At 46.8% G+C, this 23,215-nt stretch overlaps 1 protein-coding gene across 1 annotated transcript in view; it reads right to left on the bottom strand.

Moving 5' to 3' along the window:
• PLEKHH1 (pleckstrin homology, MyTH4 and FERM domain containing H1) overlaps positions 1-22,161 on the bottom strand; it is a 53,645-nt gene extending 31,484 nt beyond the window's left edge. The window contains exons 1-2 of the mRNA XM_028507422.2: positions 21,896-22,161; positions 12,240-12,398 (exon numbers count right to left, since the gene is read on the bottom strand). Coding sequence (XP_028363223.1) covers positions 12,240-12,365 — 126 coding nt within the window. The 5' untranslated portion in view covers positions 12,366-12,398; positions 21,896-22,161. The remainder of the gene's footprint in view (positions 1-12,239; positions 12,399-21,895) is intronic.
• Between the last annotated feature and the right edge of the window lie 1,054 nt (positions 22,162-23,215).

The following is a 23,215-nucleotide window of genomic DNA, read 5'->3' as shown; positions in this document are numbered from 1 at the left end:
AGGTTCTCCTTCCAGGAATCTGAAATCTGGGATCAAAAGACAAGAGATAAGAGCCAGCAAACTGCACCAGAAAACATGCACAAACGTCACCAAGTCGTGATTATCAGGCAGTTCCCTCAGTTCTGTAAGCTGCTCCAGATCCTCCAAGTAAATTCCTTGTTTGCTTAAGCCAGTCAGAGTTGGAGTTTGCCCACACCAGAAACAACTCTGAATAATGCAACCACCAGGAGCATTTGAGAATACAATGAAATACTGCACAGGGAGACTTTGGATTCTTGACAAGTCTCCTGGATGGGCCATCGGCTGGACCATTTGGATCTAGCATCTGCTCTAGATGCTAGACACAGTATCTAGCTCTGAAGACACAGGCCTTCCGCAGGAAGTGCTACTTCATGTTTGTGACCTTCATCACAATGACTGATATTTCCTAACTTCATCTGATGGAAATATTTGTCTTCCTATTTTATAAATGGAGAGAACAAGATGGAGTGGAGAATAGATGATATTTGAGCCCTACCTCTCAGCTAGACATTTCCTTGTGGGTTGAGAGTGGCCAGGGTTGCTGGTCAGAGTCAGAAATCACCCTGTTATTAACAGCATACTGAACATTTTTTCCCTTGAGATTTTAATATCCCTTTAGGGAATGCTATCACGAAGCAGATAGAAAGGAAGGGCCCTTCCCAGTCCTGGGGCTGCCCCAGGGTCCCACTGCTGCCGCCCCTCCCAGCTGCCCTGATCCTCCCCCAAGGACTCAGCAGACTCAAAGCCTTTTGTACCCAACCCCCTGCTGGAGCCGCCTTCTTCCGCTAAAACTAACTTTTGAACCTGGAAAACATTTTGAACATCTGAAACGTTTAAAAAAGAGCATAAGGACCCTCTGTGTACCCATCACTGTGCTCTATTCTCAACACTGTGCCGTCCTTGTCTGAAGAGAATATTTTTAGCATCACGTTTCCCTCCATTTTTCATAAAAGCACGTTTTCTCCATTGCCGAGGCAAGTCCCAGGTGTGTCTGTGGGGAAACACCTTCTCTCAGTCCCAGCATCGACGCCTGTCACGATGGGAGATCATTCTTCTTTACACTTGCTGGAAGGGCCGCACCTGGAGCTCCACTGGAGCTAGGAGCTGCCGGGAGCTCCGAGATGTTGGAACTCCGAGATGCTGGTGTTCCGAGATGCCGGAGCTCCCAGATGCCGGAGCTCGGGGTGGGCCACCCCTCACTTCAGTACTGTTTCTCCTCTCAGAGGGCTCTTTAGGACTGTGTCCTCAGCTGTCCTTTTAGTCTGTGGGTCTCGGGTGACCCGCCAGCCAAGGAGGTGTCAGGTTTAGGCGGCTGACTTTTAGGCAGGATCCCCTTTCGCCAGCTGCAACTCGCACCTGAGACTCATCGGCTGCCTGAGAATTGGCTGTAGCGACCTGATGAAATGCACTTCGCACCGCCCTGGTATTTAATCCCCATGTCCGCAGCTCCTTGTAACCCTGGGTGATGCTGTGAAATATCAGCCCCGCGACGGCGGCGGGCGCAGCGAGTCTCCCCCCGAGGGCCAGCCACAGACTGGCGTGATGAGCAGCAGCCTGAGCCAAGAGCCACGCCATCCTGGGTCTTGGCTTCCCTTTGAAAAGAGGTTTTGATGTCCTTACCTAAGGCTCTGGAACCCAAACAGCTCTGCCATGGTGTGGCTTTAGATAAGTCCCTTAACCTCTCTGTGCCTCAGTGTCCTCACCGGTATAAAGAGAGTTAATGAGTCTCTACCTCCCAGGGTGGTTGTTGAAGATTGCACAAGATGACTCCCGTAAACTCGAGTGGGCCACCTGGCACTTACTGAGCAGTGTACAGACAGATGTCACTTACTGGTTTTTCATATACAAAGATGGCACTTAGGACCAGGGACATCAGTTTGCCTGGGAGAGTCTGTTCATCTGTCATCCATAATAATTAGTAATAGGGCCTCCCTTCTCTTTCCAAAGTGCCAGGATTCGCACTCAGGAGGACTGGCTCCAGAGCCTACTGCAGAGTCAGGCGCTGTGCCTACCACGTGCCATGGAAAAACCCAGAGTCCACAAACAATCCCCGGCTTCAGCTTCTCCGGAAAACTCAGGAGATCTGGACACACTAGGGTTACATTTTCTCTTGGCAATAACCACTTTCTCTTCTACCTACAGCACAGCCCTTGAGTCCCCCCGGAACTCCGCTGTGTCACTTATCTAAACTACCTGCAAGCATCTGAGTCTGCAAATCCCAGTTTTAGTTATTAAACAATTCTAACTGCTGTAATCAAAGACAGTGGTTCTCAGGTTTATTTCTGAGTAGATCTTTTCTTTTGTTCAACTGAAAACATACGCATATTCCCCAAAATATAAAATACATGACCTTGGGGCTGCCCTGGTGACTGACTATAGAAGAGGCAGGAGAGAAAGGGTGCTATGTCTGGTCTGTGGGCTGCACTGCACCCCCACCGCCCAGAACCTCCTTTGGACACATGGCGCTCGGGGCATCCACTAGGAGAGCTGAATGGGGCTCTGGGGCAGGGCCAGGCAGGAGTCTGTAGTGGTAGACTTTCAGGGTGTGAAGATCCATGTGGGCCCTGTTACAGCAGAGTCCTAGGCCTTGCCCACAGAGGTTTTTATTTGCAAGTCCAAGGCATGGACCCAGGAATGTGCTTGAAAAGAAAATCCCAGGTGATCCTGATGCAGGTGGTCCACAGGCCACATCCTGAAAAACACGAGACTGGACACGAATGCAAAGCAAAGCTAACTGATTCCTTTGGGGAGGCATTCCCAGGCCGAGCCCATCAGCACAGGGCTTCCGGAACGGCTTCCCAGGAGTCTGGAGCTCTACCGATGCTGTGGTTCCTGAGGAATCCTGTCTACAGTGGGCCTCATGAAAATGGGGCGGTCAGGAAGACAATAAAAAGATCTCTATACACACACCCACCCACCCCTGCGTGCATGCACACATGCTGAAGAAAAGTTCTAGAAGGCCCCTGCTTCCCACAGAGATCTGCTAAGGCTGACTGCGATGACTTGGTGCTGATCTCAACACATTTCCAACCCCTCCTCACAGTTCTAGCATTTTCCCAAAATTCTGAGGTGTTTAGGATCCTTTACTGAGCCTCTTGTTCAATCCATACATTGCAGAGCAGGCCCCTAAAAGGAACTGCCGACTGACTCCGTACAACCCACTGCCAGAGGGCAGGGGAGTGACATTCATTGTTCTTCTGTTTAAGGAAACCGAACTGAGTTGCTTATACATTCAAAACAGGTCCTGGCTTACAAATTGTTGACACATAAATATAAAACTGAATGTATTTCAAAACCTTGGTTAACAAAATTAGCAAGGGACTCTAAAAAACAGGAAGGGCACATGGTCCCATCAGAACAGGACTTGGGAAAAGCTGCTTCAGTTAAAAATATTCAAGCCGAAGTATGAAAATTGTCCCTGGCTGGCGTGGCTCAGTGGATTGAGCATGGGCTGTGACCCAAAGTGTCGCAGGTTCGATTCCCAGTCAGGGCACATGCCTGGGTTGCAGGCCACAGCCCTCAGCAACCGCACATTGATGTCTCTGTCTGTCTGTCTGTCTGTCTCTCTCTCCCTCCCTTCCCTCTCTAAAAATAAATAAATAAATCTTTAAAAAAAAAAGAAAATTGTCTTATTAGTTAGATCTTCTTTTTAATTAAGTCCACTCAAATCCCTTTTGGGAACAGATAGGAAGTAAATAAATAAAAAACATAAAACCTGTATCAGTTCTAATATTGATGCTATTTTACCATGATACATCTTACAAAGCTCTTCTGTGGACAGATACATTCCGGTTTTCTGATGGGATAACTGAGGCACAAGTTTAGTGAGAATGAAGAAAGTCGGAGGGACCTTCAGTAGCCATCGGCACAGCCTCTTACAACAGCATCAAAGCTTTAAACTGACGGGACTCGCCTTTGTGACCTCTCGGCACACCAAGGAAGAGAACTGGGGGGATGCCTCCCAGGGAGCAGAGTGTACGTGAACTCAGAGACAGTAGCCAATCCCTCGGCTCCAGTACTGGACAGAATGTGAACCCCCAATGCATCTGGCTCCAGAATGGGGTGGCCCTGGCCACCATGACAGCCGCACACCAGACCTTAAGAGGTGTGACAGCAGAAACAGGTTAGTGCTGTCTCCCCTCTCACCCTTCATCTCCTCTCACCCTTCGGTGAGGGATTACCTGGCAGCCTTGACATTTTTTCTTTAAAAAGGAACTATTTTTAGCTCAGATTATTCCAAACGCAGAATGGCAGTCTGCAAGAGGAAGTCAGGTCTGAGTAGGCTGCGTGGTGGGGAAGGAGGAAGGGCACGCTTCAGAGCCTCAGCAGCCAGTGGCTGGAATCTGATCGGGGCAGGCCCGTCCCCTGGGAAACACCCAGGCTTGGCTTGCCTTGCACGACAGCCAGCAGTGAGTGAGCAGCCATCGGTCACCCAGGCTCCGCACCTTGGCACAGATGAGCAAGCTGTGGGGACAGGTGAAGGGGGCAAGTGAGTGAGAGGGCTGGCCAGAGGGACCCCACTGACCTGGCTCACCAGGTGCGGGTGGGTACTGATGATGACTGACAAGCTCTGGGATGAGTGACAGAGACAAGACTGGACTCAGCTCTCAGAGGGAGCTCTCCTGAGAAACCCAACCATCTCTTCCTGGGATTGGAAACTTACCTTGCTACACTGTGGAAAACCTCTTGGTTTGGGGATGATTGCACAGATCAGGTGACAGGTGGGATCAGGTGACAAGCACAGATCCCACAAGGAGCAACATGGTGTTTATGGCCTCAAGAGTTCCCACCAAGAATTCCAGCACACCTCTTCCTTAAGTCTCAGCCCTCTTGCTTACTTACGCCCCCCAGCCCACGCTCCCCAGCCCACGCTCCCCACTTAAGATATCTTCCTCCCCTCTCCCCTCCCACACTCCTGGTCTCTTCTGCCCTGTGTCCGCATGCTTCCTCTTTCTTTACCCAAGTCGCACTCTGAGCTCTCAGCATTTTTATGGGAGGCCATTCTGGTTACAGGAAGATCAAAAGCGGACAGGAAGAGAAGGAGCTGATAGTATGAAAGTTCAAACTACCCAGACCCAAGGAGCTGAGGAGAAAGAAGGTGTTTATTAATAACGTGCTTAAGGCTCCTGGGGAATAGAAAGGAAGACTTCAACACGTCTCTTAGTTTGAAATATTTCAGGCCAACAGAAACATGTAGAGAATCATTTTTAATAAAACATGTATCCCCCATCCAGCTATGCCAAATTTTAATTTTTGTCATAAATGTTTTTAAAAATGGATCATCACAGACAGCCAAGGCCTGCTGTGTACTGCTCCCTGATGTTACTCCTCTCCTGGTATTACGATTTGTATGTACCCCTAAACAACAGACTCTACCACTTTGCATGTTTCAAAACGTTACACAAACTTAATTATATATCTCCTTCTGACCTTTTTGGTTCAAGGGTGGTTTTTGAGATTTATCGAATTTACCAATGCAGCTCTACTGGATTTATTTTTAACTGCAGTGTCATATTCCATTGTACAAACACACTCAATGTTTATCCATTCCCTGTGGATAGACATTTAGATTTTTTCCCATTTTTCAAACACCAATGCTGCAATATACATTCTTATATATGTCTCCTTATGACCAATATATTTGAATTTATTTCTACTGTTGCATTTGTTTACCTTCTTAAAGTATATTTTATTGATTATGCTATTATAGTTGTCCCGTATTTTTCTCCCTTTTATCCCCCTCCACTTGGTACCCCCATCCCCTCCAGCATTCCTCCCATTTAGTTGATATCTATGGGTCGTACGTATAAGTTCTTTGGCTTCTCAATTTCCTAGACTATTCTTAACCTCCCCCTGCTTGTTATTTATACTTGTTATTCTCCTGTACCTTTTCCCCCATTCTCCCCGCCTCCCTGCTGATAGCCCTCCATGTGATCTCCATTTCTGTGAATCTGTTCCTGTTCTAGTTGTTTGCTTAATTTGTTTTGTTTTTGCTTTTTAGGTTCAGATGTTGATAGTTGTGTTTGTTGTCATTTTACTGTTCATAGTTTTGATCTTCTTTTTCTTAGGTAAGCCCCTTTAACATTTCATATAATAAGGGCTTGGTGATGATGAACTCCTTGAACTTGACCTTATCTGGGAAGCACTTTATCTGCCCTTCCATTCTAAATGATAACTTTGCTGGATAGGGTAATCTTGGATGTAGGTCCTTGTCTTTCATGACTTGGAATGCTTCTTTCCAGCCCCTTCTTGCCTGCAAAGTTTGATAGCCTTATGGGAACTCTTTTTGTAGGTAACTCTCCTTTTCTCTTGCTGCTTTTAAGATTCACTTTTTATCTTTAATCTTGGCTAATCTAATTATGATGTGTCTTGGTGTGTTCCTCTTTGGGTCCAACTTCTTTGGGACTCTCTGAGCTCCCTGGACTTCCTGGAAGTCTATTTACTTTGCCAGATTGGGAAAGTTTTCTTTCATTATTCTTTCAAATAAGTTTTCAATTTCTTTCTCTTCCTCTTCTCCTTCTGGCACCCCTATGATTCGGATGTTGGGATGTTTGAAGATGTTCTGGAGGTTCCCTAGCCTCTTATTTTTTTGAATTCTTGTTTATTCATTCTGTTCTGGTTGAATGTTAATTTCTTCCTTTTTTCCAAATTGTTGATTTGAGTTCTGGTTTCCTTCCCTTCCATGTTGGTTCCCTATATGTTTTGCTTTATTTCACTTGTCATAGCCTTCACTTTTTCCTTTATTTTGCGGCCATACTCAATTATATCTCTGAGCTTCCTGGTTACCAGTGTTTTGAATTCTGCATCTGATAGGTTGGCTATCTCCTCGTCACTTAGTTATTTTTCTGGAGTTTACATCTGTTCTTTCATTTGGGCCATATTTCTTTGTCTTGGTGCACCTGCTATGTTGTAAGGAGTGGAGCCTTAGGTATTCCCCAGGGCAGGGAACCCACTTTTCAACATTGTGGTGCTGTATGTGGGGGGAGGGTCAGAGAGGGAACAATGCTACTTGCTCAGCTCTTGCCCCCCTTTCAGTCACTTGCCCCACTACCCACAAGTGAATTGTGCCCTTTGAAGTGCTGCTCTGGTGCTGATTCCTGGGTGGGTGGCCTTGTGTACATCTAGGATGCCATGGGCTCCTCCAAAGGACTCTCTTGTGAGACTGGCAGTTTCTCCCACTGCTGGAATTCCCACAGGATTTTACGGCCAGAGGCTTTATTTTACGGTTTTGAGGCTTTATTTTGCCCACACTGGAACTCTGGGTTGCATGGTCTGTCTCAATCTGCAGTTGTTTCTCCTGGTTTATCTGCATGTGAATGTGGGACTACCCAGTCCACCAGCGACCACCTTGCCATGCATCCTCTTCACCTGGGATGCCCGTCTCCACCCCTCCTACCGGTCTGGATGAATATTTCTTCTTTAACTCGTTGGCTGTTGGTCTTCCATACAGTTTGATTTTCTGGCAGTTCAGGTTGTTTTTTGCTATTAAATTGGTTGTTATCCTTCTTTTGGTTGTGTGAGGAAGTGAAGTATATCTACTTATACCTCCATCTTGGTGAGAAGCCTCTCAAAATAGGCATTTGGTACTTTGTATTTACTCCTCTTTTTCTATACTCTTTTTTCCTACCCCTGCCTGGATTTAATAGACTTCCTTTATTACATTTCCCTGCTCAATTGATTTGAAAGTTATATACTCTATGTGTTATTCCTATTATTCTAAACTCAAATTCTAGGCTTACCTACTGCTAAATGGTTCCCAGTTCTGCTCCCCATCTGCTCTCCCCTTCTCTCTCATGTAAATTGAGCTTCCAACTTAGCAGAGCACATGGTTATCCAAAAAAGAAACTCTACTTTCCAATCTTCCCTGCAGCTGGGTAACCAAGTTTTTACCAATGTTATATGAACAGAAGAAATGAATGTAACCTCCTAGTCACACACTTAAAAGCAAGAGTTGGGCAGACATTAGGATGAAGCATCTTCAAACATGCAGCAGGCATCACCCTAGAGTTAGACTGTTTATGTCTGAGGTCCTACATGAGAAGAAAGTAAGCCTCTGTCTGATATAAGCCATTGTTATTTTGGGTTCTTTCTTTTTCTTATTTAAATTTTTTCCTTTTTTATATAAATTAATTCTAGAGAGAAGGGAAGGGAGAGAGAAAGAGAGGGAAACATTGATGTGAGAGAGAAACATCGATTGATTGCCTGTTGCACATACCAGACAGGGGACCAAACCTGACACCCAGGCATGTGCCCTGACCAAGAATTGAACCCACATCCTTTTAGTTTGTAGGACAACATAAAACCAATTGAGTCACACCAGCCAGGGCTGGATTCTTTCTTATAGCAGCCAAATTACAATCTAGCTAGTACAGTAGACATGGATTTTTAAAAAAATTTATCCTGTTTAAGCCCTGGCTGGTGTAGCTCAGTGGATTGAGCGTGGGCTGGGAACCAAAGTGTCCCAGGTTCAATTCCCAGCCAGGGTACATTCCTGGGTTGCAGGCCATAACCCCCAGCAACCGCACATTGATGTTTCTCTCTCTCTCTCTCTATCTCCTTCCCTTCCCTCTCTAAAAATAAATAAATCTTTAAAAAAAATGTATCCTGTTTACACTCAATCGTCTTCCTGAATCTGGGGCTTCATGTCTTTCATCAAGTTTGGACAATTTTAAGCCATTCTTCTTCTTTTTTTTTTTAAGATTTTATTTATTTATTTTTAGAGAGGGAAGGGAGGGGAGGAGAGAGAGAGAGAAACATCAATGTGCGATTGCTGGGGGTTATGGCCTGCAACCCAGGAATGTACCCTGGCTGGGAATCGAACCTGGGATACTTTGGTTCCCAGCCCGCGCTCAATCCACTGAGCTATGCCAGCCAGGGCTCAAAGCCATTATTCTTTGTTAATGTCTCTCCTTTTCTCTCTTCTCCACTTCTAAAATCCTATATAGGATCTTATAATTCTAGCATCCCTGTCTCAGCCTATGTGTCTTTCTTTCTCTGTGCCACGTTCTACAGGTCTCCTCAGACCCACATTTTGGTTCATTACGTGTCATCAGACAGACTGGTGTTTAATCAGGTGTTTAATCTATGCACTGAACGTTTCACTTCAATGAAAACAGTTTTCACTTCTAGCAGTTCTACTGGGTTCTTTTTAAAGTCTACCTGATCTTTTTGAATAGTGTATTGTTCTTGTCTCATGTTTTCAATTACTTCATTATGTCTTCAACAGTTTTTTTAAAAAATTTTATTTATTTACTTTTAGAGAGAGGGAAAAGGAGGCAGAAAGAGAAGGAGAGAAATATCAATGTGCAGAAGATACATCAACTGACTACCTCTTGCACACCCCCACTGGAGCCCTGGCCCACAGCCCAGGCATGGGCCCTGACTACAAATCGAGCCCATGACCTTTCGGTTCACAGGCTGGTGTTCAATCCACTGAGCCACACCAGCCAGGACTGTCTTCAAGAGTTTTAAATTCACTTATTTTATAGTATCTTGCCAACAGTTCTACATGACAAGACCCCCATAGTTATTGTATATTTGGACTCTCACTAGGTATAGATTATTTTCTCAGTATTTAGTCATTTTGGATCATACATTCACCTTCCTTAAGGCTTATTTTTGTTCTTGTGAGGATTCTGTAGGGTCTGGGTTGAGGTCTGTTTCTCCAGAGAGGTTCTGTGCCTGTTCCAACAAGGACTCCCAAGGTTATTTCTGGCCCAGCACTTAGGGCTCCTAATTCACAGAGTAGAAATTCTAATGTTAAACCAGTATCACCATCAGGTTTTCAGGGAACATTTTTTTCTTCTTTTTTTTTTTTTCCTGCCCAGAGCCTTGGCTCAGTATGAGAAGCTGTTCTGTCATATCCCTTGTGAAGGCAGGTGATTTTCTTTTCTTCGTCTACCCTCATTTGGGGCAAGGCCCTTTAATAGTCTTGACGTTACATGGACGTTTCAGTGCCAGGCCCAGCCTCCAAATGCCCAGACCTCACCTCCCTCTCCACAGGCATTAAAACTCAACCCTCAAACCTTTCGTCACTGCAGGGAGGCCGGCCACACTCCCCATCCCACTCAGCTGCCAGAGTCAAGTACCACTTGGGTTCTTCCTCTTTCTTTTGGCTGCTGAAGATCCCTTTTTTTTTTCAGTATGCAGCTCTAAACTGAGAAGGATATTTTAAATATTTAATCCAGTATGTCTAGGTATGTCACAGTGGTCATTTTTTTGGGTTGTTTCGTTGTCCATATTACTGGAAATGGAAGTCTCTCCCCTCTGAGATGTGTTCAGACTAGCTGGCTGATCCCTACTTATCCTTACCTTCCCCAATCCTATAACTTAAGGCAAGGTTCTCAAGTTTCATAGTGAATGATATCCATTTCTGGGAGCTTGTTAAACATGCAGATTATGAGCAGCACCCCAGGAGACTTGAATCATGAAGGTTGGGCGGGGGCAGGAACGCACAAGCTGAACAAACACTCTGGGTTTCTGGCATAGGGGGTCCCAGGACCACTGTTTGAGAAGCACTATCTAAAGCCTGCTTCCCTTTCCCTGAGGGTGGTAGATTTCTACCCTTTCTATTTGCAGGGCCTGAACCACAAACGTAGGAACCCTGCCAAACTGTTCTGCAAAGCCTGAATGAGATGGCAATGCCAACAGACCCAAGGTTCACGAGTTCTAGTCCAGGCTAGTTGAGGGCCACTCCCCTCATCAGTGGAAATACAAATTTGATGCCAATAACTTGTCTTCCTGGACTCCAGGCTTGGGCCGATCACTAAAGCGGGTCATTTATTCAGGCTTTACTAATCAAGACTTTGACATTACTGGGAGGAAGGTGGCCTGAATTTTACTTTTGCACTGTAAAAGAAGGGTTTGCTAACCAGACGAATGCTATAAACAAAACTATACAGAGCATGGTTGACTCAATTAATATTATATATATATATAGAGAGAGAGAGAGAGAGAGAGAGAGAGCGCGCACACACTTTAGTGCAGGTCTCTACTCTCTAGATAAGTTATGTTCCAAAATACCACTGAAAGCCATTTGGAAGCTACCTTCCTACAGAAACATTATGAATGGTGGTCACTTTCCCAGACCAGCCCACCCAAGCCTGTAAAGATAATAATTGTTCCCATTTAAGACCTATTCTATGCCAGAACCTTTGTATATGTCATCTGATACAATTCTCAAAATAACTCCAAAAGGTAGACATTTGTGTCCCTACCTTAGAGGTGAATAGACTTGCTCAGAGTCACACAGGTAGTAAGTGGCAGAGCCAGGTACATCTGGCTCCACAGCCTGTGTCCTTGTCACCAGGAAACCAGGCTGCCTTCTGTGGCTCCTATGCTTAATAGAGGGTGAACAGCAGGGTGGAGATTTCCAGTTTCCTCTCCTAAAACATCCTCCTCCCTTGCACAGAAGAGATGTTAATGGAATAGTAGAACCTCCATTGCAGCCACATGTGGTGCAGGAGGTGACGGAGGACCCAGACGGTTTGTGTCATTTCTTTGCTGCGCCATGCAAAGAAGCAGAGTAGGGGGGAATGCCAGATGACAACAGCTTAATAAACTGCTTTGATTTTGGTCCTAAAAAAACTTCCTTGGGTGGGTTCCATTTGCATGTTTGAAAAGCATCTTATTAAAATTCAACCTTATTGTAATGAGTAGTAAGTATGCCCTAAGGATCAAATGTGCAGTATAGTGAACATGGAGAATGTAATCATTCCAACCACTGAAAAGAAATGACAGCCCTGGCTGGTGTGGCTCAAGGGGATTGAGTGCCGGCCTGTGAACCAAAAGGTCGCAGGCTTGATCCCCAGTCAGGGCACATGCTCGGGTTGTGGGCCAGGTCCCCAGTTGGGGGCATGCAAGAGGACACCGAGTAATGTATCTCTCACACACTGAGTTTCTCTCCCTCTCTCTCCCTCCTTTCCTCTCTCTCTAAAAAAATAAATAAAATATTTAAAAGAAATTATAATACTAACACGATAGAGCTAATCATCACTATGATGGCAACCATATTACAATGTATAAATGTATGAAATTAACATGTTGAACACCTTAAGTTACACAAAGCTATATGTCAAATATATTTCCATTAAAAATGTGTAAATAAAACAAAAACGAGAGATAGTTAATCTTCCCCAACTCTCCCTCTCTAACTCTGGCCCTCGGAGACACAGACTCCTACAGTGAGGTTAGGCAGCCACCTGCTCTCCAGAACTCACCTTGTCAGCAAGCAGCTCCCTTATCTTGCCGGCCTGTAGGCGGAACCGGAAAAGCTGGGTTTCCAGGGCCAGGCAGCGTGTCTGCCAGTCCATGCTGGTCTGTGTCTCCAGCTTGAGCTCAGCCATGATGGACTCAACTTCTGGATGTTCCAGGGAGCCCTGAGAACAAGCACAGAGAGAGAGGGAAAGATAAGTAAGTGTGGGAGGAAGAGTTCTGTAGGGAAGGATGGAGAGGAGACCAAAGGAGGGCAGAGAAAACAGGGCAGGGGCAGGTGAGCCAGTGCCTGCCCCCCCACCCCGTTCCTGTGGCCCCTTCCTTAGCTCAGTGTGTCTCATTCTATCACAGGTTAGCTGAGCAACCTCTTTGGGATCACAAGACCTGAGAAACCACAACAAAAATCTAGTCTCATGTATTTTTTTATCCTTACCTGAGGACATGCTTACTGATTTTAGAGAGAGGGGAAGGGAGGGAGATGGATGAAAAAGAGAAACATTGATGTGAGAAACATCGCTTGGTTGCCTGTCGTATGTGCCCAGATGGGGACCGAACCTGCCACTCAGGCATGTGCCCTGACCAGGGATCAAACTGGCGACCTTTCAGTTTACAGGATGATGCTCAACCAACTGAGCCACACCGGCCAGGGCAGGGCTCATTTATTTTTTCATTCAATAATTCCATTTAACAAATTTTTATCCATTCAATGAACATTTATGTGCCAGACACTGTTCTAAGCACTGGAGATGCAAAGATGGATGACAGAGGTCCCTTGTCTCTGAGTTTTGCAAGGAAGTCTAATAGCAAAATTACCATGCAGTCACAATAGCTAATCAATATACAGGTCAATAGGAGCAGGGAAATGGGGCAGCCTGTGGAGAAAGCCACAGACCTTTGGAAAACACTTTAAACTCAGAACAAATCAAATAGACACCTATAATTTCCCCAGCCAGGGGAATTTACCCAGACTCTCCTGGACATACTCTAGAGAAGAAGAAGAAAATGAAGGGTGTGTGCGCGTGCGCGTGATTGAAGAGATACAGGCACAGACGAGCACAGAGGACGGGGGCTGGGAGGCACAGCCACCAACAGGACTTTAAACACCACCCCCCCCCCCCCACCGGGCTGCTACTAGTAGCTACGTTTGACAACAAGCAAAAACTTGGTCTGTCCCAAACCATGACATACGATCATCCTAGTATTAGGTAATAATTTTAAAGAACAATCGTCCTTTTTTTTAGGTTGATATTTTAAAAATGTCATCTGTTAGGGATACACACGATGTACAATGATCTAATGTCTGTGATTTGCTTCATGGTAGGGGGTGAGCAGTGGAGGGGAGGGAGATACGTGAAGTAAGATTTATCCAAATGTTAATTTTTGAAGCTGGCTGAGGGGTACATGGGGGCTCTTTATGCTGGTCACTCAACTTGAATGTAACCCTGGAATTTTCTGTGATGCACATTTGCTCTTTTTCACGTCCCCATTCCCTTTCCACAGGAGCCATGTGGCCTCAGAAACCCAGCCACCGCCTGCACTGCCGCCCGGGAGGTGCACCCGGGAGCCTGTCTTCCGTGGGTTAACCACCAATGATGCTTCTCACCTCACAGTGCACTTCTACAAGTGTCTTTCTCCCATTACATACCACAAACAGCAATCATTCACTGAGTTCTTGCTGTACGCCTGGCACGCCTGGCCTCTTTAATCCTTACAACCCATGAGTTACGGGGTGGGCAGTAGTCCACGGTCTCACGTGAGGACACTGAGGGACCAAGAGGCTGGCTGGCTTACACACAGAGTCCCACACCAGGGTTCTCATTCCAAAGTCCCTGTTCTTAGCCACTGTGCTCCTCACCCATCCAGAAACTGGAAGGAATTCTGATTTCACAAAGACTGAGGTAGATCGTTAGGAATGAAAGAAATGTTTTATAAGATCTTTCAGGATTGTGGGCACGAAGATGAGCCGATATTCCAGATTTTTCAGGGTACTCTGGTCTCGACTATTCTGACACCATAAACGCCATAAGCACAGACACTTATCACATGTCCTGACTTTTCATTTAAAAAACAGGGTCAACAGACCTGTAGGGGAAGGCCCAACAATTAAACCACTGATGGGTCTGGTGTCTTAAGTCTTTTGGTTCTGGGCGACTCAGAACACTGGACCTATGATCTCAGCCCTGCTCTCCCGGAACTGCCACCGCAAACAATCCCGACATTGTGACCTCCCAGCAATCCCCACCTCAAAGGCCTGGGACCAACAGGAACGGGCAGGAAGACAAAAGACAAAAACAAAACAGGACCTCCACTGAGCTAAGATCACAGCTGAAAAGACAAAACAAAACCTTGTGGGGGCCTCCAGAGAAGGCTCCCAGGCTCACATCTGATTTGCTTTGTCTCTTAAGGGGCTTTTGCTTTTCCGCAGATAAACCTTTAAAAAGTGGTACATGTGAAACTAGGATCTGAAAGTCTTGCACCTGGCCTGGAGCTAAGAATTAGCACTGAAAGCATCCAAGTGAAAGCAAGGGACAGGGGAAACAATTGTTTTGTGGTGTTGAGTTTGGTGGGTTTTAATCATCTCTTATTGATTGTCAAAGCTGTGGCTCAGATTCCCTGGGGGGCGGAAATCCCAAGTATCAAAATCTCCAGGGCCTTTGGAAACAAAATGCGTCATTGGCCTCTGCCTGGCCCTGACATCTAGGATTATATCTAGACTGAAGGGAGTGCTTCCCCCGATCCAGCATCTTCATGACATCATGGTTTTGAACTGGTCAGGTGCCTGCTAATCCTCTCCCTGCTCTTTGGGATGCTGGCCAGAGGGCTGGCTTCACGCTAGGCTTGTCTCCACACGTGGAGAGCTAAGAAGTTTCAAAACAGATCTGGAGCAAGGTGCCTGCTGCCAAGCACAAGGCCCACTCAGAGGCCCTTTCAACACAAGCAGGTGGTCAGAGAAGCAGCTATAAAACCCGAGATACAAAGGGAAGATACCAGTAAGCTGAACCTCACCTGCTAAGTCACCTTGCACTTGTACCTCCCATAAAGATGCACAGGGATGAGCAGAAATAAACCTACAGAATGGTTCTTAACTTTGCACAGCATCGGCACAAGCGTTACACGTTTCCTTATCCTCACAGTATCCCTGAGATAGGTCAATGAGCAGATGAGAAAACTCATCACGCCTGTGACTTGCTTAGAGACAGAGCTAAGTAGTATCAGTGCTGGGCCGAGAATCCTGATTCCCCCACAGTGAGAACATCCTCTTTCCATGAAGATGCTTCGGCAGTGGTGGTAGAGTCTCACGCCACCAGGCTGGTTTAACACAGATACAACATTAATGGCAAAAATGGATGGGAAAATGAGAGAAGGGACATGAGATGGAGGCAAAAACAAGCTCAACCCCCCACCCCCCATAATTAGGGAGAACAGTACAATAAATCCCCATGTACCTACCCTCCCCCCAGCTGCAATTATCATCAACTCATGGCCACTCCTGTGAAACCCAGTTCTCTTGATTCCCACTAGTGCCCAGCATGCTGAACTGCTGAGCAGTGCGAGTCAAATGACTGCCGTGGGCTTCACACCGGCCCGTGACACTCCGAGTCCTCCAGCGCCCCGGACTGACGCCTCACAGGGGTCGGCAGAGATGCGCCTCGGAGGAAGGGGCTTCGGGTGGGATGGGTGGTGGAAAGAGGGCACAGGGAGTAGTTAGTTGACTTCAGACTCGGGGCCGTGTCAGAGAAAACACAAACTTGGCCTGGGACGCCTCTGGGAAATTGAGGAATTTGACCAGAAATTGACAAAATGCTGAGATTAAGTTTAATTCAACCAACTTTTGTCAAGTGATTCCTATATGCAATGTTGAGTCCATAAAGATGAATAGCCCTGGCTGGCGTAGCTCAGTGGATTGAGCGTGGGCTGGGAACCAAAGTGTCCCAGGTTCGATTCCCAGCCAGGGTACATCCCTGGGTTGCAGGCCATAACCCCCAGCAACCGCACATTGATGTTTCTCTCTCTCTCTCTCTCTCTCTCTCGCTCTCGCTCTATCTCCCTCCCTTCCCGCCCTAAAAATAAATAAATAAAATCTTTAAAAAAAAAAAGATGAATAAAGACTGGTGGCTCGCAAGGCTCAGCTCTCCAGTCTGAATATCCTTGAACTTCTCTGCAAAGGTGGCCAATCAACACGAGAGCCTAAAAGAAAGAGGTCAGAGGTTGCCGTAGGGGGCACCAGAGGGTAATGGGGCATCTGTTCCGGGTACAGTTCCCATTGGGCTCCCTCGTGTCACCTCACTATGGTTCACGCCCTGAGTGTGAGCCCCTTTTGTGATGTCCACTTGCTGGCGATGGGCTACCACCTTCTTCTGAAAGTGCTCTACTCCACTAGCCTGACCACCCGCCCAGCGGTGGGAGAGGAAGAACTCTGTGCCTCCTTTCTGAGGATGGACTGTGGAGGGTGAGTGGACACAGGGACACAGCTCCCTCCGAGCTGGCCTCGTCATCTGATCAAGCCAACAACCCGCATTTGACCTTGTTTGTGTGCTGAGCACCCCATTTCACAGCGTTGGGGGAGAACAGGAAAAGGCAAGTTCCAGCCTCCCGGGATCTAAATACCAAAAGAAGGGGCTGGACAACCAGGAGTAGCATCCCTAGAGAACAAAACCAGCAGAGAGAAACAACAGAGTGTAGTGGGGAAGATCCCGCACTCAGGCACCACCCAGGCCTGGGTTTGAATACTGGCTCAGGCACTAATTAATCCTGTGACCTTAAATTATTTGCTCAACTTCTGTGAGCCTCAGTTCCTGTTTGGAATTGAGGGCAATAACATTAATATGAACCATACAAAACTAGTAATTTTGCAGACCATGCTATGCGGGGTTTTTGTTTTGTTTTGTTTTTTTGAGAATTAAAGGGGATATTACGAAAACCTGGCACACAGTAAGCATTCAATAAGTGACAGCTGCCATCAATAAACACAGACAAACCAACAGTGCCCTGTGAGGCGCAGGAGATGCGGCCCCTAGAGGTGCTTACCACCTGATCCACCTTGGAGAGAAGGTCGGGGATTTTTAAAAACGATTTTACCTCTTAATCTTTGAAAGTTGAACAAAAAAGTAAACAATGCAAAGTAAGGATTCTTCTTACCCCTGCACTTCAACCGTAGTTCTCCTCAGGAAACCATTGTTACATTGTTCTATGTCTTTCAGAGACATCAGGAAACCAGTGGTATGGGGGTTTGTGTCTTTCAGAGACATTCAGTGCACAGACAAGCATTCACATGTATGTTGCATATACACACACAGATGGCGGCACACTAAACACACCACACTTAATATGACTTAGAGATCATTCTGTAGCAACACACATACCTACCCCATTTGCCCTCCACGCTTTTTAACATCTCTATTGAAATCTATTATGTGCTACATAACAATGTTTTGGTCAATGATGAAATGCTACACAATGGTTCCCAAAAGACAGTGGAACTGAGAAATTTTTATCTTCTATGGACGTCACAGCCCATGTAATCTCCTAGCACAACGCATGCTTCACAAATTTGTGGTGATGCCAGTTGTAGAGAAGTACAGCACATATTATGTACAGTACATATTTTTTAAAATATATTTTATCGATTATCTTATTACAGTTGTCCCATTCCCTCCCCCTTCATTTCTGCCTGTTCTGCACCGTCCCTCCCACCTGCATTCACCCCTCTTAGTTCATGTCCATGGGTCATACATATATGTTCTTTGGCTTCTCCATTTCCTGGACTATTCTTAAACTCCCCCTGTCTGTTTTGTACCTACCACTTATGCTTCTTATTCCCTGTAACCTTTTCCCCCCGTTCTCCCCACTCTGTTTCCCTGCTGATAACCCTCCATGTGATCTCCATTTCTGTGAATCTGTTCCTGTTCTAGTTGTTTGCTTAGTTTGTTTGTTTGTTTGTTTTAGGTTTGGTTGTTGATAGTTGTGTTTGTTGTCATTTAATTGTTCATAGTTTTGATCTTTTTCTTTTTCTTAGGTAAGTCCCTTTAACATTTCATATAATAAGGGCTTGGTAATGATGAACTCCTTTAACTTGACCTTATCTGGGAAGCACCTTATCTGTCCTTCATTCTAAATGATAGCTTTGCTGGATAGGGTAATCTTGGATGTAGGTCCTTGACTTTCATGACTTGGAATGCTTCTTTCCAGTCCCTTCTTGCCTACAAGGTTTCTTTAGAGAAATCAGCTGATACTCTTATGGGCACTCCTTTGTAGGTAACTCCTTTTCTCTTGCTGCTTTTAAAATTCTCTCCTTATCTTTAATCTTGGGTAATGTAACGATGATGTGCCTTGGTGTGTGCTTCCTTGGGTCCAACATCTTTGGGACTGAGCTTCCTGGAAGTCTATTTCCTTTTCCAGATTGGGGAAGTTCTCCATTATTTTCTCAAATAGGTTTTCAATTCCTTGCTCTTCCTTTTCTCCTCTGGCACTCCTATGATTCTGATCTTAGAGTGCTCAAAGTTGTCCCAGAGGTTCCTATGCTCTCCTTATTTGTTTAAATTCTTATTTCTTCACTCTGCTCTGACTGAATGTTTATTTCTTCCTTCCCATCCAAATCGTTGATCTGAGTTCTGATTTCCTTCCAGTCACTGTTGGTTCCCTGTACTTTTCCTTTATTTCACTTTTCCCTCCATTTTGCGACCATACTCAACCATTTCTGTGAGCTGCCTGGTTATCAATGTTTGAACTCTGCATCTGATAGGTTGGCTATCTCTTTGTTACTTAGTTGTGTTTTTGGAGTTTTTATCTGTTCTTTCATTTGGGCCATCTTTCTTTGTCTCAGAACAACGGTTATGTAGTAATGCACAGAGCCTTAGGTACTCACCAGGGCGGGACAACACACTTTGCTGCATTGTGGTTGTGGTGCTGTCTGTGGGGGAGGGGTCCAAGAGAGAACAATGCCACTTGCTCGGCTCTCTGCTAGCTTTCAGTCACTTCCTCCACTACCGACAAGCAAATTGGGCCCTTCTGGTGCTGATTCCCGGGTGGGTGGGCGTGTGTACGTTCTAGGACCCTATAGGTCTCTCCAACGAACTCTCCTGTGAGGCTGGGAGTTTCCCCTGCTGCCACACCCCCACAGGTTTTTCCAGTCAGAGGTTTTAAGGCTTTATTTCCCCTCATGGAACTCTGAGTTTCACAGTCGGTCTCGCTCCCTAGTTGTTCTTCCCAGTTTGTCTGCACGCAAATGTGGGACCCCCGGCCCTCCAGCCGCCACCTTGCCGTGAGTCCTCTCCTCCCGGCTTCCCATCTCCACCCCTCCTATTGGGCTGGGCGAATGTTTCTTCTTTAATTCCTTGGTTGTTTAACTTCCATACAGTTCGATTTTGTCAGTTCTGGGGGTTTTAGTTTTTAAATTTGTTGTTGTCCTTATTGTTGTATGAGAAGGCACAGTGGGTCTACCTACGCCTCCATCTTGGGTGGAAGTTCAAATAGGTATAACTTTGATTCCAGTACATAATAGTTGATGATAACAAACAACTGTTACTTGTTTATGTATTTACTATAGAATACTTCTATTGTTACGTTAGACTGTGCTCTTCCTGCTCACACAAAAAAATCTCTCGATTGCATCATTCTGTTTTGTGTTTGATTTAATCTCTCTCTTTTTTTACAGCAATATGCTGTACAGGTTTGTCTCTAGGAGCAACAGGCTACACTACACAGTCTAGTGTGTAGTCGGCTTACCACCTGGATTTGCCTAAGTGCACTCTCTGATGTCTGCACATGATGGCATCACCAAGCAATGCATTTATCACAACGTAACCCTCTCGTTAAATGGTGGGTGACTGTATTTAAGAGTCCCTTCTTGCCCTGGCTGGCATAGCTCAGTGGATTGAACACAGGCTGGGAACCAAAGTGTCCCAGGTTCAATTCCCAGCCAGGGTACATTCTTAGGTTGCAGGCCATAACCCCCAGCAACCACACATTGATGTTTCTCTCTCTCTCTCTCTCCCCCCCTTCCCTCCCTAAAAAAACAAATAAATAAAATCTTTTTTTAAAAAAGAGTCCCTTCTTGACAGACATTTGGGTTGTTTGAAACCTTTTGCTAAAAAAACAATGCAGCAATGAATATTCAATGAGTATATATCATTTCATACACATCGGAATATATCTGAAGAATAAAGTCCTAGAAATGGAATTGTAGGATTACGTGATATACATTTTTAAATGGCCAAATAGTCTAAATTGCCCTCCCTTGTGGCTTATTTTAATTCATACTCCAGCCCGAAAAAAGTGCCTGTTTCCCTGGGGAGGAGGAGGACAGTTTTGCATTAGTGTTTTTACAGAAAGGAGAGACCACTCTGCCGGATGGTGGCTCAGCACTCAGCCTTCTGCGAAGTGACCTGGATCAGGAGGGAGGGAATCCTGGCACCTCACCGTCAGCACACATAAAGCACTGGGCAACCCAGAAGGAGCACAGATTCCGTACACACAGTACTCAGCCTCCTAGAGAGCAGGGACTGGTAAGGAGGGGTGCAGGGGGAGGGGGAGAAGTCTGGTAGGTACAGACTTCTTCCTCTTAGCTGGTGATTTCTGAAGAGGGCAGAGGGGGCACCAGAGGTTCCCAGCTGTTAGTTTAAATGAGTTGGGTAGCACAGGATGTACCCTGCCATAACTGAGCTCTGAACAGACCCTCTCAGCAGCCTACCACGGAGGAAGGGTGACGGGAGGGACAGTGGACCAAATCCTCAGGAATTTAAGAGGATTGGATGTGTCTGGCCTCTTCCACTTTTCAGCTATATGAACTTGAGCAAATCAGTTTTTTCTGGGTCTGTTTCCTCTTGTAAAATGGAGATAATCATATGCAGAAATACTGGAATTAATGTTTTATAAAGTGTTAAGCGATGTTACTATACACAATGGCGCATATCAGTCCAAAAAGTCTTATGAAGGCACCAATGACTTTTCCATTAGAATTGTTACTAAAATGACCTTTCACGCAGAAGTTTTAGCTGGAACTAAGGCTCTTTCTGGAAGAGTTTCATGAGGCGGATTGATAGTGGAAGCTTATGGAGATGTCCCAACTGAGAGAAATCAACAGGGAGCGGATTCCGCTCTCTGATGAGCGTCTTAACTGCCTCTGCCATGCTCCCATTAAGGTCCCCTGGTCCCTAGTGACCGATTCCTCCCTGAGGCTTCTAGGACACAAAGCTCCTGGTGTCTGTCGTTCTTTCGGCACCCGACTTGTTTTCTTTTCTGCACAGCTGACCTGCCTCTAGTAGTCGAGCCTGAACCCATTAGAAGCCCTAAGAAAACCACCGAGAAATCATACAAGACAAACATCTAAGGTAAGGTGGGGAGGACGAGCGACAGCACAGGCAACACGGTGGAAAGCCTGCAAGTACACTCCGAGGGCCCTTCCCGCGAGCAACTGGATCCAGCTGGTCCCAAACTCCCTGTGTTCCCTAGAAAGTCTACTCCTCGACTCCCGACGGGGGTACCGAGCCTGAACCGCGCGGCTCCCAGCACTCCCAGCTGTTGGGAGCTCGGTTCCAGGCGGGGAGGCACCTGCTTCGGAATCACCCTCGGGCCACAGGTGGCCGGTCCTTGCCTAAACACCTTCCGGGCCAACGCACACCCCTAGCCCATCTCTGCCCAAGGGGCACATGGTGCCACTTACCTCTAGCGAGCTCGCGGGCGTCCCAGCCGCGCACCCGGCACACGGCACACGGGCGGACGCACGGACGCCCTCCGCGCGGGTCCGCCGCTGACCTTGCGCCGATCCCGACTGAGTCCAGAGCAGCCGCCGGGTCTCCGTTTCCCGGCAGCAGGGGTCGGGATGGGCGGGGCGGGGAGAGGCTGGGGCCTGGAGTGGTGCCCGCAGGCAGGCGGTACAAAGGCGAGGCGATCCGCACCTCCCCGCGCCCCATTCAACGCTCTGCTGCGCTCCCTCCCTCCGCCCCGCCTGCTCCCCCGCCCGCCCGCTCCTTAAAGGCAGAGCTCGGCTCTGGGGCAGCTCGCGGGGAGGCACAGGAAATGACCTCAGCAGGTTCCAGCTTCCCACCTCTTCGCACTGCTGGGCTCGTCTGTGGGGCGGTGGGGGGCCCCGTGGACATTGCGGGTCGCCGGGGCTCTGGCCCGAGCTCTCTGAAGAGGCCGCACCAGCCGCCACAACCACAAGAGACGGCGAGTGTGTCCTTGCACCGGCTCTGCTCCCGACAAACTTGGGACCCTCTCAGTAGGGGCACAAGACCAGACCCTTACCCCCACACCAAAGGAGGTTCCGGCATTTGTCTAGTGACCTGTACAAACTTTAACACTCGGATATTTGAAGCAGAAGTTCTTATTTCAAACAACCTGTCCCACTGAGGTACAGATTGATTTGTAACTTGTATGAAAAAAAAAAGCGCAGCCTAGAGCGTAGCTTGCTTACTTATGTATTTATGTGTCTGCGTGTATGTATGCATGCATTACTTATTTAAAGGAGAAGGCCAAGGAGGCAGAACAGCAACAGGACACAGCCTGTTGGGCAGTTTGCAGGTCTGTCTTGGGTGCACGTTTGTTCTTCAATGGCTTACAGTCCCTCAGCTCACCAGTGCTGCCCTACTCACACAAGGGTTGGGTCACTCAACGTCTGGTTAGGTGCATATGGGATAAAAGCTTTCGTCCCCAAAGGAATGAACAGGCAAACACCACCAGGGCTGGATTCTCCCAAGGGGCTTTAGAAGACTCCGTCCAGGTGCTAGGGAAGGATCCCCTGGCTTCATCCCAGGTCTGAATCTGAATCTCTGGAGGTAAGGCTGGGAAATTGGCCAGCTAGCAAGCTCCCCAGGTGATTCTCCTGCACAGCCTGGAGAGCCCGGACGCTATGAAAAGATGGTCCCAGTAGTTCAGGAAGCCAAGGCGGAAAGTTAAACTGGGCCAATTGGACTCCTGGGGCTGAACTGCAAATAGATTCAAATAGATTCATAGCTCCTGGGAGTTGGGGTAGGTCAGCCCA

Source organism: Phyllostomus discolor, chromosome 1, assembly GCF_004126475.2.
Source record: "Phyllostomus discolor isolate MPI-MPIP mPhyDis1 chromosome 1, mPhyDis1.pri.v3, whole genome shotgun sequence".
Taxonomy (NCBI): Eukaryota; Metazoa; Chordata; class Mammalia; order Chiroptera; family Phyllostomidae; genus Phyllostomus; species Phyllostomus discolor.
This window is presented reverse-complemented; position numbering and strand designations above follow the sequence as displayed.